Genomic DNA, 23,549 nt, shown 5'->3' with positions numbered 1-23,549 from the left:
AGCATGAAGGAGTGAGCATTTCCAGCTGAAGTGCAGAGAAGTAGATAGGACCTAATTTGTGTTCTGCAAAGCCTCAAGCCAGCCAGAGGCTGACAGTCTCCCTCTCGCTGACTTCACTAGAAATCTCTCAGCTCCTCATAGGATTGCAGAGCACCTGGGTAAGATCGACCTCATCAGGGCAGCTTCAAGTGCTCACAGCAGCTGTTAACATAAATTATGGTTGAGGGGATACAGTGTTGGTAAGAGCTAATCCAAACACTAGTGAACACCTTCACTGTTTCACTGGGTCAAAAAGGGTGCACCCATTTAGCCATCCATGGGAGTGTCATACCACAGCCATGCAGATCAAGCCATGTGAAATGATTTTGCAATACTTCCATATCATAAAAACTGTACATACATTGAATCCACCAATCTTGTTGCCCACAGATACTGCTGATGCCTAGGAATTTACTGAGCCATCCACAGAGCTTTTTGGGCTGGCTTTAGGATCTGAGCCAAACCCCAGATCCTGAGCCTTCTTTGATGCTAGGATCTCTTTTATAGTACTAATTACAGTTTCTCTTCTTTTAATTTACCAATTTCTTAATAGTGACAAGACACTTGTTAGACACAGGTGCATTTTCCTGTGATGAGATTATTGCACATATTTTTGAAGTTCCTTTGGTCTGTGACCTTGCATCCTCTAACTTCATCCAGGTAGGCACTGGATTTACAGATAGCACTGCATTGAAAAGAGGCTAGATTTTTTTTCCAGAACAGTTGCCATTCTGCAGTTTCTGTTCTCTTTTCAACTGAGATATTACTGACTTTGAAAACTTGGTCCCTGGATGGTCTGCAAGGTAGGAGTTAAACTAGAGAAAATATTTTATATAACTTTATATTAACCCTAGTGTGGCACAATAAGGTGATTAGAAACTTCTCTTTGACATATCCTGGAACTTGTTCCCTTGCACATTTTGCATTTAGTTTCTTTGTTCATTTTCATTTAAAGGAAGAAAAAAACCACAAAAACCACTTATGGGTGAAGGCATAAAGGTGATAGTCAATCTCCTCCATAATATTAATCTTGAAGAGTTACCAACCCAGATATATTTGCTCCAAAATTGATGTTTTGCTTTTCATTTTATTTTCTAAGTTAGAAAGGGGTGAGAAAAGGAGCTAGTAATGGAGGCTGGGTTTCATTCTTGACCACACAGGTACTGGGAAGATCTCAAATGATTTATGTGCATATATCTTATATTTAATTTCCTTATCTTTTTAAATGGTTTGTGAATAATTCAGGCAATGACTGTTTGAATAACAGAGTTTGTGCACCCCTGAAGATTGAAATCTTCTAATTACGCCATAACAGATACAGCCTGGAACTCATAACACCAGGTTTCCATATCCCACCTACCCACAGCCCAGGGCTGATCCCTATGCATGAGCCCTTTGCTATCCAGCTCCCAATTAGGTCTCAGCTTGTCCTTCAAGACAGCCAACAAGGCTGACAGTGAAGATAACATCCATAAGAGGCCACTTGCCCTGGGGGAAGTCAACTGTCACTATCAAACTTGTTCCAGCAAAAAATTAAATATTTGGCATATGATAATAGCATACCTGTCACTATTGCCTCAGATCAGCCCTCAACCTCACCAGACAGAGGGTCACAAATCCTTATTGAGCTCTTCTTTTTATTTCCCAGTAAGTCCTCCTCTTTGAGCATTAGTTCTTGAGCTCATTGACCTGAGTATACACTCAAGAAACTCTGTTAGTTATCTAAAAAAAGCCAAAACGAAGACAGGCAGAAGCTGAGTTAATCACTTGGACATATGGAAATAATGTGACAATGCTGTTTATGTGCAGGCAGGCAGTTCCCTAATAGCATCACTGCAAAACACTCAGGGTGTTTTAACTGGGGAAAAAAAAAAAAAAAAACCAAAACAAAGCAAGGGAGCTGCATAAGACAGCCAGAATTTGATGGACTTGATTGAAAGCTCTTCTTCTGCTTAGTTTGCTGTGGGCATAATGAGCATGATCTGTAATTGCTACACAATATTTAAAATCTACAGCCAAATTCAAGCCAAAAAATGAGACAACTTTTCAGTTAGAGAAGGGAGACTGGCTGGACAAAGGAAAAACAACATTTTTGCCATAAATCCTTGTCGTCATTCCAATGCCAGGAAAACTTTAATTGCCAAAGTAGGTTTGCCCTGGGACCCTCCTACCCATTTGTCCTTCTAGAATTATCCCTTGTTCTAAATTTCCATTCTTTTCTGGCATTTGTTTTCCTGATAATTTTTATAGACACCAATCGTAAAAGTACTAAAGATGTGCATATTCACCCAGAAAGGAAAAAACCAGTGAACTGTGTGACTGGCACACAATAGAAACAGCTGGGGGATGGGGAGGTTTAAAGGTGTACAATTTCCCTCTGCACATGAATATTAAATATACTGTATTTGAGGATCAGAGGGAGATAGGGGTGTTTCCTGAATTTGCCCATAATTTCTGATGGTTCAGCTGCTGGTGTTTCATTCACAAACGAAATGAGATGATGCTGCATCCAGCCAGCATCCAGCCATAAGGTGTTTCCTTCTCTGTGATTATATCCCAGGTGGCAGCACTGGGAGCTGCTGAGCAGAGAGCAGTTTTCCCCAGTCCTCCCCACCTGCCAACATGCAAATGTCCTGTCACATTTCCCTGGGCCAGGCAGTTGGGTGAGAGGGCCAGTGAGCTGCAGGTGCTGGGCTGGGGGCAGCAGTCAGAGGGACACAGGGTCCAGCCCAGGGTCCTGTGGGCACAGGGAGGCTTTGGAAGGAACCAGCTCCATGGCTGACTTCCTTGTGAAGGACAATAAAAGCATTGAGTGGGGACCTCACACCAGCCTGTTTGCACAAATAATGGTATCAACAATAACAATAAATCTCTTTTTCCAGCCCAGTCCTGTGAAGCAGCCAGAAGGGACTTTAAGCAATTCCCAGCAGCTGGAGCATTGTGTGGGGCTCTCACGGCTGGTTTAGGCTGGGCTCATCAGCTGCCTGTTCTTGGCACAGGCTGCAAAACCTGCCCAGGAAGTGACTGCTGCCTAGCAGGTACCTGAGCCCAAGTCTGCAGCAGGCCAGCAGGAGTGTCACCACAGCAGTGGTGCCCCTCCACCAAGGGTGACAATCAGGACACTTGGCCAAACCTTGCTGCTCGAGCAGCCCCTGGTCACCACTGCACCACGTGGAGCCTTGGGCTCTGTTTGCAGGGTGGCCTGCAGAGCCACGTTGTTTAAAGTCACTGCTGTGTGTCAGCCTGCTGAAAACAAGGACATCTCCTTAGCAGCTGGAGTAACACCAGACTGGGAGACAGAAGGTCCCCTGCCACAGCAACACCTGGAAAAGGGAAAAAGGGAACCAGAGGCAACGTAACATTACAAAGAGGTCTCCTCTGCAGACTGAGAGCAGACATTTGCTGGCAGTAACTCAACTTGCAAGTCATATCTGAACCAATGAACTTGGGCTGGATGTTTCTGCCCCATATTCCTTTTTCTGGACTATTTTCTAAACTATTCAAAATGAGGAAAGTGCTTGCATTTGATTTTGCCACTAAGGGTTAATTTCAGACCTGCTATACCTTTTTTGTTGTCTCTGTTTCACTAGTTTTAAAATTGGTTGGATGCAATAGAAAAATAGGGATAGAGGTTAAAAAAGGAACTGAAAAGTATAGTTCTGTCTTTTAAACCACTCGTAAGTGTTCCATATATGTTTTAAGCTCTCATCTGACAGTTTTCAATCAACTAGCTCATATTCAAGCTTAAGATGTAAGATCAGTCCTAAATTCTGGTCTGCTAATATTTTAAAAATTGAGGAGAACTGCATGTGGGCAATAAGTGGATATAGAGCAAACACCCTAAAAAAGTAGTACCCAGCTTGGAAACATGGATTGCAGCACAGGAGACAGAGTCAGCTTTGAAGACTAGGCAGAAAGCCAAGCCATCCCTAGTCATGGCTGGAACTGGAAAAACAAAGGATTGCATCCCACTCCTCCCAAGTCACTGTTCCCTAAACCCTTGCTCAGCTTAATGCAGGCTGTGGCAGCTTTGCCTCTGCAGCAGGGCTGCTGTCATTTGTAGTAGGTTGCATTCCCAAGGCCATTTGCATGTTTCACATTTTTTATCTATTTTAGATCTTCCCTCACACACTTCTGCCCCCATTTGCCTCTATTCTCTGCAGGGATTCTCCCAGAGCTGGCTCCACAGAAATCTCTCATCATCCTCAGCAGAGCTCTTCTGTGCGAGTGGTTTGCCAAACACACTCATCTTTTATTCCTCCCTAAGTCCATCAGTCAGGCTTTTCTACCTTTGTTTATGTCAGTAACACCTTTCTCCTTTTAATCCTTTCTTCTCTTTTTTTAATAAAAAATTAAGTTAAACCACAAAGCCTCATTTTGTAAAAGTTTGTCTGACCTAGATCACCAGAATCAAAGAAATTCTGAGCTAATGATGAATCTGCCTTGTTCAGCTAATCATGCCTAATTGCCAGAGTTCATGGGCACTGAGCTGTCAGTGCAGGAACAGAACAAAATGATCACAGAGTGGTGCTCTCACTGGTTTGTGCTGAAAAGAGCCATGAACTTTTCTTATTTGGAAACACAAAATTGAGATAAAATTTGCTGGAAGGTGATAAATTTGCAAAATGGGTCAAATCCCAGACTGAAATATTTAACAGCAACCTATTCACTCAGCAAGAAGTATACCAAATTCATCAGAAAATCCGCAGGTAAGAGGTCTTTGCCAACCTAATAGAGTAAAACTGAAGAGATGAAATAAATTCCCAAACTAGCAGTCAACAGTGTGCAGCCAGCAATAGCCCTAAAAAAATGGTTCTATTTTCTCACCAATTCAGCTGTGTGACCTAATGCTGGTTCCAGTTGTTATTGTATTAACTGTTCATATTAATTTAATCTAGAATTTGGTCAAGACAATACCTGGCATGTTGTAAATCACTAAAAATACCTACATTGCCATACAAATAGATTATATGACCTCTGGATAATATCTTAGGAACTGAAGCTGCATGTGAGGTTCAGTATTGCTCTAGTAACTAACAATCTGCAAACAGATCGCTTCATATTTCACCTTTGAACTAATAACAATATTTGACTGGGTGTGTGAAGTAGCTGGCATGTGATGGACATTAATTGTAAACAAGAGTCTGAATTCTTCCCTATCCTAATTAAAAGAGAAACACTAAATTACAATCCATTATTTCATAGTGAGCAATGTATTGCAAAAGTCTGCAAAAGGTACCTAGCTATATATATTTTATTAGATACTACCTTTTCATTTCCACATACTCAATAGTGGCAACAGCTTTGCTATGAAAAAGCTTTTTACCACATCAGAGAATGAAGGTTATTTTCCCCCAAATAGAAACTACTTACTGTATGGAATCAGGTCTAATGTGTTGAAGTACAGAGTTCTAAAATGACATTATTATAAATATGGCTTCATAAAATTTCAAACTACCCCAGTAATTTAATATCAGTGCCATCAAACTTTATGTGACTTTTTGTGTGGGCAGATTTCTGCAATTGAGAGCTTCTTGCTTGTACTTTTTCTGTGTGGGTACTCCTGCAGTAATTTAGCAAATAGTAACTGATGTCCTAATCTAAAGCTGCCTATTAAAAGAGTTAGGGTCAATGAGGTGGGATTTGTAGAATAGGTAGTGTGTCATGACATATAAGAGATGGAGATTAGGGAAGACAAATGGAGAGGAGGGTTGGTAGGAGAAGAGGGCTGGGAGGGATCTCTGAGTCAGTCCCTGGTATAACTTTCCTCCCTGTCTCAGACTTATTCTGCCCCACATTATAGCCCTAAGTTCAAAAGATAATGCATTGATGTCTGCTGGGAGCAGCCCATGTGCAAAGACTGTCTCTTAAAAATCTGCCACATTTTACATTCAAGATGGCTGAATATCAGTGGTGGATGAAGTGATTGCTCAAGCTTACATCTAGGATGATTCTGCTCAAAAATGGACAGCAAAGCTCTTTGTGAATGCAAGAAGGTATGAGAGTGGTGCAGAAGATATGAGTGGTGCAGTCCATGTTTACAAAAGCAGTAACTCCTCTGAGCCAAAAGCAGTGTTTCAGGAGAGAGGTGAGGCAGAGCAGTGGACCCTCACAGGAGCCCTGATGACCAAGGTGGACTTCCAACAGCTCCCTCACCCTAGACTATCTCCAGCTTGAAGCTAGGGGCAGCCTGTGCTGTATCTTTTTTTTTGCAGCCACAGCTCTCTGCTGCTGTGAGTCAAGCAAGTCAGACAAGGCTCAGATCCACACCTGCAACCTGGGGCTTGAGAAGAGCACAGGAAAACTTTAGTCTGTGCCCTGACCTGAGGGATCACCCTGTCTTAGGCAACACAGAGAACAAAGTTGTTTGGTGAGAAATCAACTAATTAGGACCAAAAGTTGTGGAAATGGAGATCTGGAAGAAGATATATCATTAGCAGCTCTCATTAGTGAGAGAAATAGATGGGTACTGGATTGGGCTTGGGTAGAGTTCATTTTCTTCATAGTTGCTCATATGGTGCTCAGTTTTGGATTTGTGACACAAAAAATGTTGATAACAAAGGGATGTTTCAGCTATCACTGAGCAGTGCTTGCACAACATCAAGACTTTATCACCCCCTCACCCCACCAGCAAGCAGGCCAGGGATGCACAGCAGGAATGCAGCCAGGTGAGCTGACTTCAGCTGTCCCAAGAGAGCTGCCCAGAGAAGCTGTGGATGCCCCATCCCCAGCAGTGCTCAAGGCCAGGCTGGATGGGGCATTGAGCAACCCAGTCTAGTGGCAGAGTGGCTGGAACAAGATCATCTTTTAGGTCTCTTCCAACCCAAACCATTCTATGATATTCCATACCATAAGGTATCACGCTCAGCAATAAAGTCTGGGAGAAGAAGAAGGAAGGGGGGAACTTGTTGGAGTTATTGTGTTTGTTTTCTCAAATAATCACTATGTGGGATAGAGCTCTGCTTTCCTAGGGATGGCTGAACACCTGCCTGCCCTTGGGGAGTAGTGAATTAATTCCTAGTTTTGTTTTATTTGGGCATGTGCATGATCTTTCCTGATCAAATTCTCTAAATCTCAACCCATGAATTTTCTCACTTTTATTCTTCTGATTCTCTCCCCCATCCCACTGCAAGCCAGTGGCTGATGGGGCTGAGTTCCCAATTGGGGTTAGCCCATGACTGCAGAAATGAAAAAAGAGCAAGGACTGTGGGACAAGGAAACTTAGAAAAATCTGAGAGGTACAAGCTGGGTCTGACACGGGTAGAGAAAAAAATGGAGAGGAAGGGAGCAGGCAGGACAGGAAGAGAACAGGAGGTATGGAGTCATGGTTACAGGGAATGGGTGGAAAAGTTTAGGACCATGAAAGCACAGCTTCCTGTAGAGCCCTGAGCTGCTCCCACAGTCCTGAATCCACCTCTCCTCTGCAAATCTGTGGGCAACGCTCTCCCTCCCATGTTGGGCTGGCTGAGGAAGCAGAGGAGCTTTGCTCACTGTTCCTCTGCTACCTCAAGAGGTCGCAGAGGTCTGTGCAGAGCCCCCTGGCAGCAGCTCGGATGATGACTCACTGGGGTGTCACCATGATGCCACACAACCGAGTTTCCCATGCTGGGGGTGTAGTTCTGCTTTCCCTTTTGTGGTAATAAGTTACAGGATTGAAACAGCAACGAAAGTACAAGGTTATGCTGTAAAGCACAAAGTGCTGCAATTGAGGGGGTTTGTTGCCACTTTTATTCCCCTATTCTTCTCTCACAAACCATCACCTCCACCAGCACCCCCCATTTTGTGGTCCTAGCATGAAATTACCCTGCTCTCTTCAGTTTGTTCTCTTCCCTGCTGCTCTGGGCATGAATTGGTGTGGTGCAATGAAAGAAATGCTGCATAGTTGATATATTCTCCTCTTTTGCATGAACAAGGCAACGCAGAGTGAGTGATATGGAGGCTGAAAGAAGGCAGCTGACCTGCTGGGCAATGCAGGCCACAGCTGCCCTGGAAAACAAGTGCTCCTGGAGCCCTCTGTGGAGTGGGATCGACCACTCACACTCTGCTGTCTACAGACAGTCACTTCTTCCAAGAACGTTGGACAACAATGGCCTGACCCAGAGGCTTAGACTGATTTTCAGACTTGAAAGATGCTCTTACTGCCAAGGTGTCTTTGTACCACACATAAGGCATGATTATGATTCTGACAAATGAAAATGTCTCAGACTGAACTCTCTGAAATACTGCTTTGGACTTCAGTGCACCATGGCTCCTTTTGTTTGGGAGGATAAAGCATGTCCTCAATTCACTGTGCGTCCTTAAAAGAACACAGCATTTGTGAAGCACTCAGACACCTAAGAGCCAGAGGAAAATAATAATTCTGACTTTGGAGCAAGAGCTGCATAGTGGGTAGTGACTAGGGAATGGATAGAATGATGCATTCAAAGGGAAAGTTGCAATGCAATCCTTAATACACTGATGGAAAGATGCTGAGGGCAGTATAGAATCAGATAAGACAGTGTCATGGTGTTTTGCAATCACATTTGCAATTGGCCAGTCTCGATTTTCATGGATAACCTTAACTGTTTGGGATTTTTTTAAATTTTGAGTACTTAATTTTGTAGCTCTAAGACCATTTTTTCTTTGATAGTATTTTCCACGTGTGCAAGTGTTTCATACAGAAAAGAATAATAACCTGAGCTACTTAAGAAATTACCTTCCTCTACAAATTAATTTGATGGAAAATAAATCAGCAAGGCTATTTTCACACTTTAGATATGCTTTTAATAGTGCAAGATATCTTCTTTGATAGTAAAAATCTGTTTTACTTACTAATTTACTTAATTTACTGATTGAATCTACTTGTCTTTAATTCAGCTATGTAAGGTGGACAGCATAATACACCCTGATTGTCAGGGCATCTGGTATATTTGTGTAGGAATTTTTATTTGCTAATATCTAAAGAAACAAATTAGTTATTAGGAAATGTCTATCAAATTTTATGTCAAAACCCTTGAGAAACTATTTTTGTTGATCTTGCACAGAGATTCCTAGACAGCTAAATACTCTGGGCTAAAATTTCACTTCACAGGATAGTCAGTAAAACCTTTATGAAATCATGGTCATATTTTGTCTCCTAACAGAATGTCTGGAGGAAATTATTCTTTTAAATATATTTTTTTAAGAAGCTGAGAACAAGCAGAGCACATTTGGCAAGTTCTAAACATCAGCAGGCTGACAGCTTTTCCAGGTTGCATATTTTCAGGTAAATATGAAGTTAGCGTGGAGCAGGGTGGAGCTATGGGGAACCAGGAAAACTAGACAAACTGAATAACAGCACCACTGCTAAAAAAACCCAGGGAGCCCACAATTAAATATTTTAACCTTATGGACAACAAATACTCATCAGGACAAGACTACAAAGCAGTCCCAGGGACAGGTATTTTTTTTATTCTCCCTCCATCCATTTCTTCCGCCATCCCCTTTTTGAGAATACTTGCTACACTGACAGCATTATCATTGCACTGCAAACTAGTAAAATGGGGAATGCTTTTTAATGCCTTCTTATGGCTTTCTCAGTTGATTCAGTTGGTTCCTATTTGAATATTGTGTTCATTTTAAAACACCGCAAATTTTAGAGCAAGCATGACATTTGTTGAAGAATCTGTTTTTAAACTATATCATATTGAGAGATCTAGAAATAAATAATATTCAGAAATAATTCTGATTACCTTTTTGATTATTAGAACAGTTTTCATATTGTACTTCAACCACTATTTTAGGAGTTTTGTCAGGAAAACGCTGCTCTATGAATAATTCAGTATTTCTGTGGATGCTGACTACTAAGGCAACTGAAAAGAAAGAAGCTCTTCAGAGGAAATCTGTGCAAGATTTCCCAGTCAACAAAACTTCTATGAAAGATGAAAACAAGAAAACACCACTAACAAGGCTGTGGTACCCACTGCCAGGCAGATCTAGCTTTGTCCCTCACCTACAGGGATGTTGGAAATGACAGCTTGCAACCTTTTTTTGAGGGTCACTGCTGCTTATGCGGCAGACTTGCTTCTCAGCTTTGTGTAGCATTGCTCCACGGTGCTGGTCTCCACAGGGATGTGGGAGAAATTTAACCCCATGATATGATTTTTTGTATTAAATGTTTGCGGGTTTTTCTCCTGCAGTTTAACAGTTGGAGGGCCAAAAGGGCTGTGCTGTGCTTTGAAGCGTGCTCTGCTCCTGGTTACAATCATCAGTCAGAGAGCAACACACTCATTTACTGCTGGATAACAACTCTGCCTAATCATCTATGAGACTGTAAGAGGTTTTCTTGGTGTCTACCTAATCAGCAGGTCTGCCTTTTATTGGGATACCTGTTCACTTCAGTTCAAAACTCAATTTATTACTATTAAAGAAATTACCAACTCTTTCAAATATCCTCTGATTGCTACCCTAGGATACTCACTGATAGGGGTTCTTAGAAAACTTAAAACCCTCTAAGTACTTGAGCCTTCATGGAAAGTTTCTATAATCAACATCAAGAATCTTTGGAATCCCAGTTCTTTACACAAATCATCATGTAATTCACTTCTTCACAATCTTGTATTTGGATTTTTAAAAAACCCAACATCATTAATATTTTGGAATTGCAGTGCTGTTAGGAAAAAACCCCCACTCAACTTGATATGTTTCTCTTGCTGATTTTAAAGATCCACCCACTCTACTTGAAAATAAAATATTTGGTTTCCTAAATGTCAGTAAGGAGAACTGGGGCATCAGCCTTCATTGCCAATGTTCACTTGATAGTTGTATGTCTGTGTATCAGAAGAACATGCTGTGGTTCTACCCCAGTCCCGTGTCAGATTTCACTTAGTAAATTGAAAAAAAACCCTTAACAACAAAAAACCACCATAACCCAAACCAACCAAGCATCACCCCCTCCCTCCTCCATGAACAATCAAACCAACCAAACCAAAAAAACCCAAACCAAAACAACACCATGAAATAAAAAGAACCCAAACCCCAGCTGGATTGCAGCAAAACAAGTGTTCAGTTAGTTTCGTGGCAGGGGATAAGCAAGCTGTATTAACTCTGGTATTTCTAAAGCTCAAGACTTTGGGTTTAGTCTAGGATGTCATCATCTGGGAACAAGAATCTGCATTCACATCACACACATGCTGCAGTCCAGGGCCCAGGACACAGCCTCAGCCTGCTCCACACTGCCCTGGGCAGGGCACAGAGCCTGGCAGCCACAGCACTGCCCCCTGCCCACAGACCAGCCCCACACCCTCTTGTGCATCTAAGGCACCAGTAGGGCATAGGGTCCTTTCTCAGTTTCTTAGAATGTCTGTGTTTCTGAAGCTGTGCAAGGGAGACAAATGGTTGGGGTTTAAGAGCTTCCTACATCAGTAACCCTCCCCACCCCTCACTCCAGCCCACCCAGCAAAGAGAATCAATGCCCCATACCTGGAGATGTTTCGATGCCTGAATTATTAATAAAATAAGCATGATAATGAATAATCTATGTTAAGCATTTTCTTACCCTTTATTTTTTCATTATGACCAGAAGAGGAATATGATTAACAGCAGTTTTAGCAGTACAATTTCAGTATTAAATATAAAACTACACTGCAAGTCGATGTGTTTTAAAAATGGTTATGTATACTCTAGCCTTAAATTTATGTATCAAATACAAGTAACTCAATTGTTTCTTGCCTTGACAATTAACATATCTAACAGGTTTCAACAAGCCAGACATCCATCTTTTCCATTAAAAAAAATAAGCAAGCACACCAACTCTTTTTCATAGCAAGAGGGGTAAAGACTCAACACTTTCCTGAGTGTTGTGCAAATAATAACAGGTTCAAGAAAGTCAGTTAAATAAATGTAATGATAAACCTAAAGCTAAGCTGGAGGACCTTTTGATTAACTTCATATTTCATATATTATTTGCATCAGTTGAGAGCAACATGAGTTACAGAACTTCCATGAAAACAAGCCACTTACAAGCAGGTGTTTAAGCTTGATCAGTTTATTAAAAGGATTATATGACACGGTTGCCTGCAATAGCAGGGGACTGGATCTGATGACCCAGGAAGTTCTTTCCAGTCCCATGTTTCTAAGCCATGCACCAAGTGTATCCAGCCCACACTTTCACATTTGGAAAAAGCCAAAGCCACACACACACACTCACAGGAAAAAAAAAGTTTAAAAAAAAATTAAAAAAGACCTTGATGACACCATTTCATTTTTCTAGTTATTCACTATGCAGAAGGGAACAGAGCTTAAGTCCTGTACAGAGGATACATTTACTCGAGGTTGATGTGGTACTGAAGTCAGTTAATAATTAGATACCTCCAGGCAGATTCAGTTACAGGGCATACCAACACTGCACACTGCCAGACAATTTCTAATCAAGCCAAGAACCTCTTGCAGGATGAGGTCTCTGCTAGCAAGCACAGAGCACACTGAGTAAGCTAAAAGCAGCTGTTCTTAGGTGAACTACCCTACCACCCATGAGTGAATGAAAGATAGATGGTAAGAAGCATTTACCTACTAGACAAGATCTCTGCACGCCCACGCAGAAGTAATTAGTTCAGAGCTGCAACCATGCTTCCTACCTTGCCTGTCTCTTGAGTACGTTCTCTTTAAAAGCTGGTCTACAGAATCAGTGCAGCCACTCTCAAGCACTACTAAAGTAGTAGTTTGCAGCTGCTATGCAAGACTCGACTTTCAAATGGTAGTCAGACATTCCCAACAGTGAGGCCAGTTTGCTTGGACAGCATTCACAGCCACAGTATTAAGCCTTTGCAACAAATAGATACCTAAGCAATTGCCTACATTCAGCCCATCTAACTTTTAGGCACTTGGTTAAGGTGTCTGGGTCTGGTCACCCAGAACTCCCCCCACCCCCCAGGGGAAAAAATAAAAATTACTGAAGGCAGGCAGTCTCAGTTGCCTTCTGGAGGTGTCTCTTGACCCCCCACTGAGCAAATCAACTTCTTAACACACGCACCTCAGTTAGACAGGATGAATGGAGACTCGTATCTCTTCCTAGAGATGGTATCAATACTCTCCCAAACCAAATGCAATCAAACGATTAGTTTTCAACCCATTACATTTGGAAACAAAAACTTACAGTCAGTAATTATGCTGTAGTCCCTCCCTCCCAAGCATAAAAGCCTTCCACATGGAGGCTCTGCTTAAAAAATGAAAAAAAAAAAAAAAAAAAAAAGAGAAGAAGCATTCTTCTTTCAGACAAAGAAGAGTGCACATGGCTGCTTTGCCACTCATTCATGGGGAAGCTGAAGGATCAGAGAACACTTATTCAGAGAACTGGAATGACTAAGCACTGCTAGTGCATGCAAAGCAGAAGTAACAAGATCGTTTTAAATTAACCCTAGTCCTCTTCTCCACCCCACAAAATTCATGCAAGTGTTTGAAAAGTCAAGACATAATAGCCCCAGTTTCCAAAAAGGCTTAATTTGGTTTTTTTTAAATATATATTGTAAAATGTCCTTTTGATTTCTTTCTGCGGGCAGATAAATGCATTTTTGGCATGTTTGAGAATCACAGATATCTATGAAGTCCATGCTGTTTAAATTCTCCCACTAGTTTTATAACCTGTCAAAAAACATAAGCAATCTATACATGTTTCCCCAGTATTGACATGCATGCTCAGAGCTCTCCACTGTAGTGAAATGAGGTGTTACTTCTGTGCTGATAGTTGACGAGTCAGCATTACACGACTTTGAGACCAACTAAATTAACATTGTCGTAATATGAAAGGCAAGCACAAGTTCATTTATTTATAGCAAAGGTCTTGGGTTACAGGAGGTCAGTTCTTGCCATCTTGAAAAGATAGGGGATAACTTATTGCATACATGTGCATTATAATTTAGCAGCAAGTCATTCATAGAAACACTTCCTTCCTACTGCTTTTTTGGTTTATTATCTCAATTATATATATATATTTTAACTTTACAAAGCATTTAACACCACCTTTAAGTTAATGGTCTTTTATTGGAAAAAAAAGACTAGCATTTACAACTTGGAATGGACATAAACTGTAATATCTTGAACAGCAATGTTGATAGTTGTGCTGAAGTCCACAGGCTACTCCGCCAGCTCCAAGTCATGGTACAGAAGGTTTTAAAAATATGAGAGTCCAAAGATGCTCCCTTGGTGAAGGTTTCTTTTAAAAATTTTGTGAACGGTAACAGCCTGACACCCGTTTCACTATAGTGCAATGCAGACAATGTTAAACCAGTATTTTAACACAGACATGCCATCCATAGTTAAGATCATCCTATTTTTGGAGCACACTGCTACGTACAGGAGAACCATTCAACCTTTAGGGCATTTTCTTTAAGTTTTGCATCCTTCAACCATTTTGCTGCATACCATCCTGAGGTATAAACCAATTTTAAAGTAAACCAGCTATGACAATTTATACTACAAATTGAACTAGAATCCACTATTGAACAAGAGAGTGGATCCTTTAGGTTTTTTTTTCCTTTTAATACACATGTCTGACTGTGCTCAATTGTCAAGCTGCATGCATGAAAAACTGGCCAGCCCAAACAGTGTAATAGTCATTAGCAAATGGAACTTTTGAGTTCACTAAGTGCTTCCTTTTTTTTTTTTATTTTCAAGGTAGTACAATTATTTATATTGTAAAACTGATGTTTAACTTTATCTTTTAGGGACAGGACCACCAACCATTACATGCAGTTTGTGGACAGAAGGTAATTTGACATTCAGTTTTGCTATACAGAAACAGAATGAATAAATGAACATTTTTTTTTGCAAGAGGTAAGTAAAAGATTCAATTTGATTCTTCTAGAGGAAAAAAGGTGTAAAGGAGGTCTCTTCACTTTGCAGTCATCATCTGTACGAATTCTGAAAAGATAAAAAGTCACCATTTACTGTCTCCAGCGTACTTCAAATCAAAAGAGCCTAAAACACAGTTGGCATAACAAAAAGCACCTTTCACTGCAGCTAAGCTTTTGTCCACAGAAGGGGACAAGTGAATAACTAGTGTCTCAAGTATTAAAAACTAATGCCCTATGCAACAGGCTTTCCTCAGTCTGAGTAATAGTTTTGAGTCAAGACAAGCATTTTTTACCTTCATAGTTGACTTGCCCATCCCCATCAATGTCTGCTTCTCTGATCATTTCATCTACTTCTTCATCTGTTAGCTTTTCTCCTAAGTTTGTCATAACATGGCGTAGTTCTGCTGCACTGATATAGCCGTTGCCATCCTACGAAAAAAGAGTTGCACAAGACCATGAACAACAACCCTGACATAGACTAACGTGGAAACTACAGGTAGGTTTCCAGTAACTGCTTCTGAAGCAGCCTTACAGCACCTGGGACAGATGTGTAGACCTGGCACACTGTACACACTGCAGTATGTATCAGTCCCACCACCTTCTGAGGCATGCATGACACCATATCCTTCCATACAATTATTGTGCTGTAATAACAGCTGCATGCCTGACTTGTAGTTGTGATAAGGTATTTTTAATGTTTTTAAAGAGCTTTCAAAAATAAACACAGAAACAAAACCAAAAAAGTTTTTGTTTAGTCTCTGCTGCCTAAGCAAGGCCAAAAAGAGACCCACTTCCCCACCAGCAAGAATGAAGTCAACTTTCTCTTCTGTGTTAACATTACCTCTATAACCAGTCTGCAGCTCACTATGTTTGGCTTCTTGGATGAGATGATAAAGAACAGATCAAAGAAAGCACTGAAATTCTACTCATAAGGAGTTTTAAGAAGTTTTATGGCAAAATTAAAAAGAGAAGAGAAATAGACACTTGTAAGCCAATGTCCCTATTTGCAACATCCAAACCTGAAGCTCGCTCTGAGCCACTTCAGAAATTCCATACACTGGAAGAATACACTGTCTTAGAGTAGGATATGGCCACCACCAATAGATAACCCACGTCAGTGGCTTTAAACACTAATCTTGTCTGCAGAAATACTCCCATATTTTCAGCACAGTACTAGAGAATGACACTTTTTTTCTATAAAAAGTAGTAGTAAAGTCTTCTTCCACACATGCACGTGTATTAGCTTTACAGCTGCACCATCCACCTACTCCACGCAATTCTTGTATAACATCTGTCATGTTCAAACAACCCAAAGAGGGAAACCTCTGTTCTAGAAAACTGATATATGCCCAGGTATTCTTAACCAAGGTCAAGGGGGTTGAGCTCTTAAGTTTTCATGAAAGCAACCTCAAACTTCACATTTTGAAAAGAGAACATGTAATACTTCATGTACCTCCAAATACTGATCACATCATCTTGGCTTCAAAAGCTTCCATAGGGTAGCATAAAACCATGTGCATCCATGCAAATGTTTCCCCATTCCCCCCAAAGTCAAAAGGCAGAGAAAAATCCCCTTCCTCTACCCACACATCTCAAACTCCACCCCAGCCCCCATCCCCACCAAGCATTAAGGTCTGCTAATCTCTGTTTCTAAGGAAAGGCCAGAAAGTTTTCCTCATGGATGAGCCTAAAGCTTAGACCTTGCTGTATAAAGCAAGTAGAACCAGGCTGCAGCAGCTCTGGTTCTATATTCAGAACAATCTCTGTTATGTTTCCAATTCCTCTGTTTCTACTAGAGGACTTTTTCTCCTTCTAGACAAGAAGAGAGAAAAGACTAAGGAAAATACAGACATTATTGCTTTAGAAGAGTAGCTGTACTTTTAGTAATACCTTGTCAAAGACTCGGAATGCCTCACGGATTTCTTCCTCGCTGTCTGTGTCCTTCATTTTTCTGGCCATCATGGTTAAAAATTCAGGGAAGTCGATAGTCCCATTGCCTTAATAAAAAAAAACTTGCAAAAATTAACTTACAAAAACTTCCAAGCTTTTCTTCACAAAAAACCAAATATTTGGCATTTGACTTATCCAGGGACAAGACTGCCAGACACTCTACTAGCTGTCCTTATAGACAAACTGGTTCCTCTCTCTAAATTGCTACCACTGCCTTTTTGCTATTATAACACACAGCAGCCACTCTGTTCCTGCACAAAATCAACTGCTGCCTTCTTTCAAGGACAAGCCACACGATTTGCCACCGAAGCCAGAAGTAAAATGCCAGTTTGACGTGTCAAGGTTAACCAATAATAAGACTTATTTGTACTTCAAATAACTCCCACAAAATCAACCTTTTAATTTTTTTATAATCTCTCAATTGTTGTGTCTTCCAGGAAGAACACATATTAAGCTGCCATTGGAATCCAAGGTCATCTAATATTTGGGAGCATCACTCTAAACTGAACTGTAAATATTTTTTTCTTTCTAAAAATCAACTACCTTATCAACCAAAGTTGCACACAACAAAAGCAACAAACCATTCTAACAGGCAACAAGGACTTGCAAATTCCAGTGACACAAGAAAAGCTGACATTATTTGTTATTACTGATAAGCTTAGCTGTAGGTGTTCTTTAAACACCAAAAGGTATTTTACTGCAAAACTGAAAATCCCTGCTGACATCCAGGCCTCACCCCTGAGATTAAGCTCTTCATTCAAAGCAAAGATTTAAATTTCAGGCTGCTTAAAGCTAGCAAAAAAGTGGTGCGGTGAAGAAACTAGATTTGTATAGTCGGGATTCAGCTCTATATGCCAAAAAGGCAATTAAGCAGTTCACAAAACCACATTAAACAGTTCACTGCAATTAAGATCTACCCATTGATTTAAAGAAGCATACAAATTCATTGTGCAACTAATGAAGTTAAAAGAAAATCCTTGCATCCTACGGATTCAGGCCATGGCCAGCTTTATGTACCAGTAAAATATGAACACAGGTCCACACTCAGTTTTGAAAACAACCTCAATGAACATGCAGAAGAATAGCAAAGCATTCTGCTGTAACCCAAATTTAAACAGTTGGGCAGGCACACTTATCTGAAGTCCTCAGTCTCCTTCTGTTTTAAGTCCACCAGAGCAGCATTTGGGCTGCAGCCTAAAGAAGCTACTATACACAAACTCTACATACCACTGCAGACACTGAAGCTTTTCAGTTTCAGCAAAACCTAGCAGTTAAAGTTAACTTACACTTTTATAAAGAAAGTAGTTTACTTAATATGGCCTGATAATCCAGTAATTTATACTCTTGCCAATATACTTTCACTCTTCTTTTACAAAATGGTTAGAGAAAAAGCACTATCACAACCAACATACAAGACTAGAGGCTTGACATCCTTGAGCAGGGGAAATATTATTCCTTTTTAAAACTGTTAGCCTATGTGGAGTTCAGAAACACAACAAATGTTTCGATATGGGCTCTCTGGTGTTTCTTTACAATAATTCTGTTAGCCTTGATATGGGGAGGGCTTTCTGCCTTTACCTCCAATAGCCCCTTTCTATCTATTAGGGATTTAATTCACTAGATAGATTATACACTCTTCCTGTTGTGCTAAACTTCCATTGAAAACACATTTTTTGCCTTAGCCAAGACCGCAGACACTGGTAAAGCTATGGGCTGATAAAACACATACAGAAAAGCTGGATGGAAAGACAGGTTAATGGCAGGTCAGGGCAAGTCAGATAGCAATAGGAAGCCTGTGACCCATAAAATATTAAAGACAAATAGCATAACTTTGCCTATTGCCTGGTTTTAGTCTCATGAATACTGCTAGCATTTTTGACATCCTTCTGAGATTAGAGTCTGTCCAGCATTTTGAACCTGCTGTAAAAGCTCTATGTCACAGTCTTGTCAATGCAGTTTAAGCCCAGGTGTGGAGGTCATACACATTAAAGATGATCACAGCACCTTCCCAACACTTACCATCGGCATCTACCTCGTTGATCATATCCTGCAATTCTGCTTCTGTTGGATTTTGACCCAGTGACCTCATGACAGTTCCCAGTTCTTTTGTTGTGATAGTACCATCACCATCTTTGTCAAATAGGGAAAAGGCTTCCTTGAATTCTAGAGGCAGAAACAGTCCCAGTGTTTAGAGACATGACCAGCGTGAGAAAACCAGAGACTAAAAATGCACTCTACTGACAAAGCCTGGCACAATTCTAAGAAACATTTTCTCTTTTTATCTAACTGTCCCTGTATTGAGAGAATTAACACTCTCAAATACAAATAAAAAATTACTTACAATACCAACACAACTTTCACAGTAAATTCAAACTTATTTCATGTGGCTATTTATCTGCATTTACAACTCTGTAATTCATTTCCATGCATCTGCATCTTGCCTGAAGCACAGTAGCTCCACAAACAGCAGCTGTCTGAAATAAGGGAAAGGAGCCACTGGTTTCCCTTAACAATTAACAGACTTAGAAGAACAAAAGCATTGTCATTTACCACTTATTTTCAAGTCAGCAGATAATAACAATTAGTGTCAGCCACAAATGGGGGACTGGTCTCCAGAAGGTCCAATAATGCTCCTTCTCCTGACCAGCCTGAATTACAGGCAGTTTATTAAAAGATTTATTTAAAAGACACTGGCTTGTAACAATGTGCAATAAACCAATCTGAGGTTTATTTGTTGCCATTTCATTTGTAGTTGGTCTTCACTCTATTAAAGAGTACCTAGGTCTCCTTTGACTCTAAGTAGTTCATTTGAGTCTAGCAATTATTTCTGTTTGCCAGAAATCTAGGAGAACTTGGCTCAAGTCTGAACATCTAAAAAAAATATCATTATCTGTAGTCCAAGGAATAAGAAGTCTAAATTAAGAGGCAATGAGGAAGTAATCTTCCAGAATATTTTTGTCTGTTTTTTTTTTTTTAGTTTGGGATTTTTTTTAAGTGAGCGCTTTTCAAAAGTGGTAGTACAGATTTTAAACTGTCAAAGATGTATTTTTCCACTACGCTTGAGATAATATATTTTCTTTTAGTCACAAGAGCTAGCAAAAAAAAAAAATTATCATCAAAACACTTACCAGCAATCTGTTCTTCAGTCAGCTGATCAGCCTACACGAAGAATAGAACATTTTAGAATACTGTTTACCGCTAGCTCTGTCAAGCCATGAGGCACTTCCTTTCAATTTCAGAAGTGATTTATCATTACTCTCATGAAGTCACTTTCAAACCCTGGAATTCTGTCCCTACAAGGAGACTGCACTCACCTACACCATAGCTGTTTCCAAAAGCATATAGGCTAACTTGGTTTGAAACCGCATATGAAGAACCGAACGCCATCCTGCAACTTGGTGAATCAGATCTGGTCCAGTGAAGGACACTGGGCAGGCTCCTTGCAATTGGTCAGAGAGGCACAAAATCCCCAGTACTCTGTGTCTGGGGTTTCACAGCACATGCCATTCCCAGAAGGGCAGCGTGGGGGTACCGCACACGCGTGGGCTGATGCGTCGCTCCAGCCCTGCCCTCCCCACCTCACCGCAGCAGCCTCCAGCCCTCTGCCAGCCCCACAGGAGGGGCTCTGCTGCAACATTACCAATTACATCTCAGTGTTATAGAGATTTTTTGCCACCTCTGACAAAGAAAATTAGTTTTCAGGCATCATAGTATTTTTCCATTCAGCCAAGACATGCAGGCTGTTTTATATATAAATTTTAAATGGCAAGATTTAAAAAGCCTGCTTATGACCTTCTATACATCAAGGGGCACTGCTGCATACAAAGGTATACGGCTCAGTGGGTAATCAGAAGGGCTTTCTAGAGCTTAACTGTGGTAGCCACATCCTTCCAGAAGCCTCTCCCTATGTATGGATAGAGCATCACAAAAACCTTCAGTTTGGACTCAAAGGAGCTAACCAGTTCTCTATGGAAAAATATGCCTTTTCCTAGTAAAGAAAAAAAAAAAAAGGGAGAGACTTTTACATGCTCAATCACAGATATGGAAGAATATGAGATAGTAACTTCTTTTAAACACATTTTACTGGACTGTTTTTACAAAGAGAATGGAGAATTTTGTAGGTTAGAGAAGGTAGGCAAACCCTTCTTGTCCTAAAATATTAAGTATAAAAACCATCTAACTGCAGCAAAGAGCAACAAATACAATGGAGAATTAATCAGCTATGCAATGTTAAGCTCCTGTATATGGGAAAAGGATAGGGTTGAAAATCTTCTCTATATGTTAAGGGAAATACACAGATCTCATCTGTAATTAGGTAGGGGGCTTCTTTTAAGGACTGTATGTAAAGATTAAACAATTCCCCACATGCAGTGTGTTGGAGGAAGGAGAAAAGGGTAGAAATGCAAACTGCTAAAGACAGTCTTCTTTAATAACTGCAAAAAAGCTTGTGCTCAAAATCCGGCTCAACTTCCTGCACTCTTTTTGATTTTCCAGAAAATGCGAGGTTTCACTTAAAGATTATCTAAGGAATTTACATAACAGACTCACTGCCCTGCAGAACAGGAAACAGAGCCACACCTTGGCAAAAAACCTCCAGCCCACAGCACCAGTACAGCCCCATTAATCAGAGCTCGCTGAACGTTTCTAAAATCATATTTCAAGTAAAAAAAAAAAAAAAAAACACAAAACAAAACCCCAAAACCTTCGCACACTCGGTGATGCCTGAGGACACAACCCAACCCTACACTGCCAAGGGGCTCACCTCTCCGAGCAACAGGCACAGCCACTAACTATATATACCCTTACCACAGCTACAGGACAAAGGTACCGAGCCAGGGCTGGAGCCATCACCCCACCCAGCCAAGTCATCAAATCCTGTCCTGGTGATGTCAGGCTTCTCCTACGGGAAGGGGAGATGCAGAGACAGGGTCGAGGAACACCCACATTGCCAAAAAGCGACTAGAGCTCAGTCTGCAACTGTTTCTCCGCTCTCTCAGGAAGCGAAAAACCGCCGGGAAAATCCCAGCCCTTCCTCTTGCTCTCTTTTGCGATCACCCGGCAGATGATGGGATGCGTTCCGGCGGGCATCGCCCGGCCGGCGGGGCGGGAAACTCGCAGCCCGCCAGCGCAACAGGCGCCCTTCCCGGCCAGCAGCCACCCACTGCTGCAGTGCGTCCCCGTTTCCCCTCCCTCCCTCTCCAGCCGGCAGCCACACCACGTCCTCATCATTCGACCGCGAGGGCGCCCGGGCTCCGCGGCCAGCTTTCCCTCCCCACGGCCTTTCCTCCAGCGGGCGGCTGGGGCAGGAGCTCTTCCCCCGCAGCCCCCGGGGAGAGGGAAGGCTGCGCCCCTCCCGCCCCGAGCCCCCCATGCAGGAGCTGGGCCGCTTCCAAGCGAACAACTCGCACAGCGCCCCGGTCCCCGCGGCCGGGGGGTGCGCGGGGGCCGGGAGGAAGAGGAGGAGACATGATGTAATGCAGACGGCGATGGGCTTCGCCGCCGCTGCGTTTTTTTTTTTGGGGGGGGGGGGGGACGACGGGGGAGGACGGCGGGGGCGCAGTAGCTGCAGCGCGGTGCCCTCCCCCGGCCGCCCCCCCGCTCCCTGCGCAGTGCAGCTGGTGCCGGAGCCGAGCGGGATCCTCGCCCGCAAACCCGCGCCCCGCCCCGCAGCGCGCCCTGCCCGGTGCTGGGGCCGTGGCCCCGGGGAGACGCGCCCGGCCCTTTCCGCAGGGGAGGGAAAGCGAGGCGGGGCGGGAGGGCGCGGGGCCGGGGCGCCCACACGGCAGGCCCGGGGAAAGGGGAAGGAAGCAGCGGAAGAGGAAGGGCCGTAGCTCCACAGCAATCCCGCGCAAGGCAGCGGGGGGTAGGGAGAGGAAGAGTCCGCAGCCACCAAGCCGCGGAGACCATGGCGGGAAGGGCCCTCGCGAGGCTCCCCACACCCCCGCTCCTCCCCGGGGACAGCCCGGCTCCACCAACCCGACCGTCCCCAGCTCCGCAGGGAGCGCACTGCGCACCAGCCCCCGCCCCAGCCCGGGCACCCCGTGCCGCGCCCGGCCGATCGAGCGAACGAGCCCCCTACCATGGCGCGGCGGCGGCGGGCCCGGCGGCGGCTGCACGAACTGCGCGACCACGAGCGGCGGCGGCGGCAACTGCTGCCTCCTCCCGGCGCGGCTCACAGAGTGCTGTGTCTGTGAGCCTGCGCCGCCCGCTATATACGTGGGGCTGTATCCCTCCGCCGGAGCGGGGCCCTCTTCCCTCCTCCCGGCGCGGTATGTGCGAGGTGACTGCGGCGGGAGGCCCTGCCCCTCGGCGGCCCGGCCCCTCCCCTCCCCCGGCGGGGCCGCTCCCGCAGCCCCGCGACCGAGCGCCCCCAGAGGGGTGAGGGCAGCCCGGTCCCGGCAGTGGCTCCCCTCTGCCAGGCGCTGGTGCCGGCGCAGCCCGCGGGGAGCTGCCTCGCCGCCGGGTCCCCGCCGCTCTCCAGGCTGGAACCCCCGGAGCGGGGGCATCTCGGCCAAGTCGGTGCTTTTTTTATTTTCTAGACAGCATCCCCGCCGGCGGGGCGGGCCCGCGCTCCCCCGGGGAGTCCGGAGCGGCACCTGGGAGAGGATGATGGCGCGGGGACGGGGGAGAACGTTAATAAAGGACTATTTTTCCATGACAAGGCGTGTATGACAGCGACTGTAAAACTAAAATGTTGAAGAGAGCACAGCTGCTTTTTTATTGATCATAGGGCTTTTGTCAAGCGCCGAAATC

At 43.1% G+C, this 23,549-nt stretch overlaps 1 protein-coding gene across 1 annotated transcript; it reads right to left on the bottom strand.

Moving 5' to 3' along the window:
* Nucleotides 1-13,794: 13,794 nt before the first annotated feature.
* On the bottom strand, nucleotides 13,795-23,017 carry CALM1 (calmodulin 1). The gene is made up of 6 exons (XM_030240268.2): nucleotides 22,876-23,017; nucleotides 19,925-19,955; nucleotides 18,816-18,959; nucleotides 16,737-16,843; nucleotides 15,140-15,275; nucleotides 13,795-14,913 (listed from the first exon to the last, which is right to left on the bottom strand). The coding sequence occupies exons 1-6, from the start codon at nucleotides 22,876-22,878 to the stop codon at nucleotides 14,885-14,887; spliced, it is 450 nt and encodes a 149-aa protein (XP_030096128.1). The 5' UTR covers nucleotides 22,879-23,017; the 3' UTR covers nucleotides 13,795-14,884.
* Nucleotides 23,018-23,549: the final 532 nt, after the last annotated feature.

This window comes from Serinus canaria, chromosome 5, assembly GCF_022539315.1.
Source record: "Serinus canaria isolate serCan28SL12 chromosome 5, serCan2020, whole genome shotgun sequence".
Classification (NCBI taxonomy): domain Eukaryota; kingdom Metazoa; phylum Chordata; class Aves; order Passeriformes; family Fringillidae; genus Serinus; species Serinus canaria.
The sequence above is the reverse complement of the archived record's forward strand: the minus strand, read 5'-3'. Positions and strand labels throughout refer to the sequence as shown.

Coding starts and splice junctions, on each gene's coding strand:
- CALM1 (XM_030240268.2), bottom strand. Junction 18,960..19,924: donor GACTGAAGAACAGATTGCTG/GTAAGTGTTTTG, acceptor TTCTGCCTCTAG/AATTCAAGGAAGCCTTTTCC. Junction 15,276..16,736: donor CATTCCGAGTCTTTGACAAG/GTATTACTAAAA, acceptor CTTTTTTCGTAG/GATGGCAACGGCTATATCAG.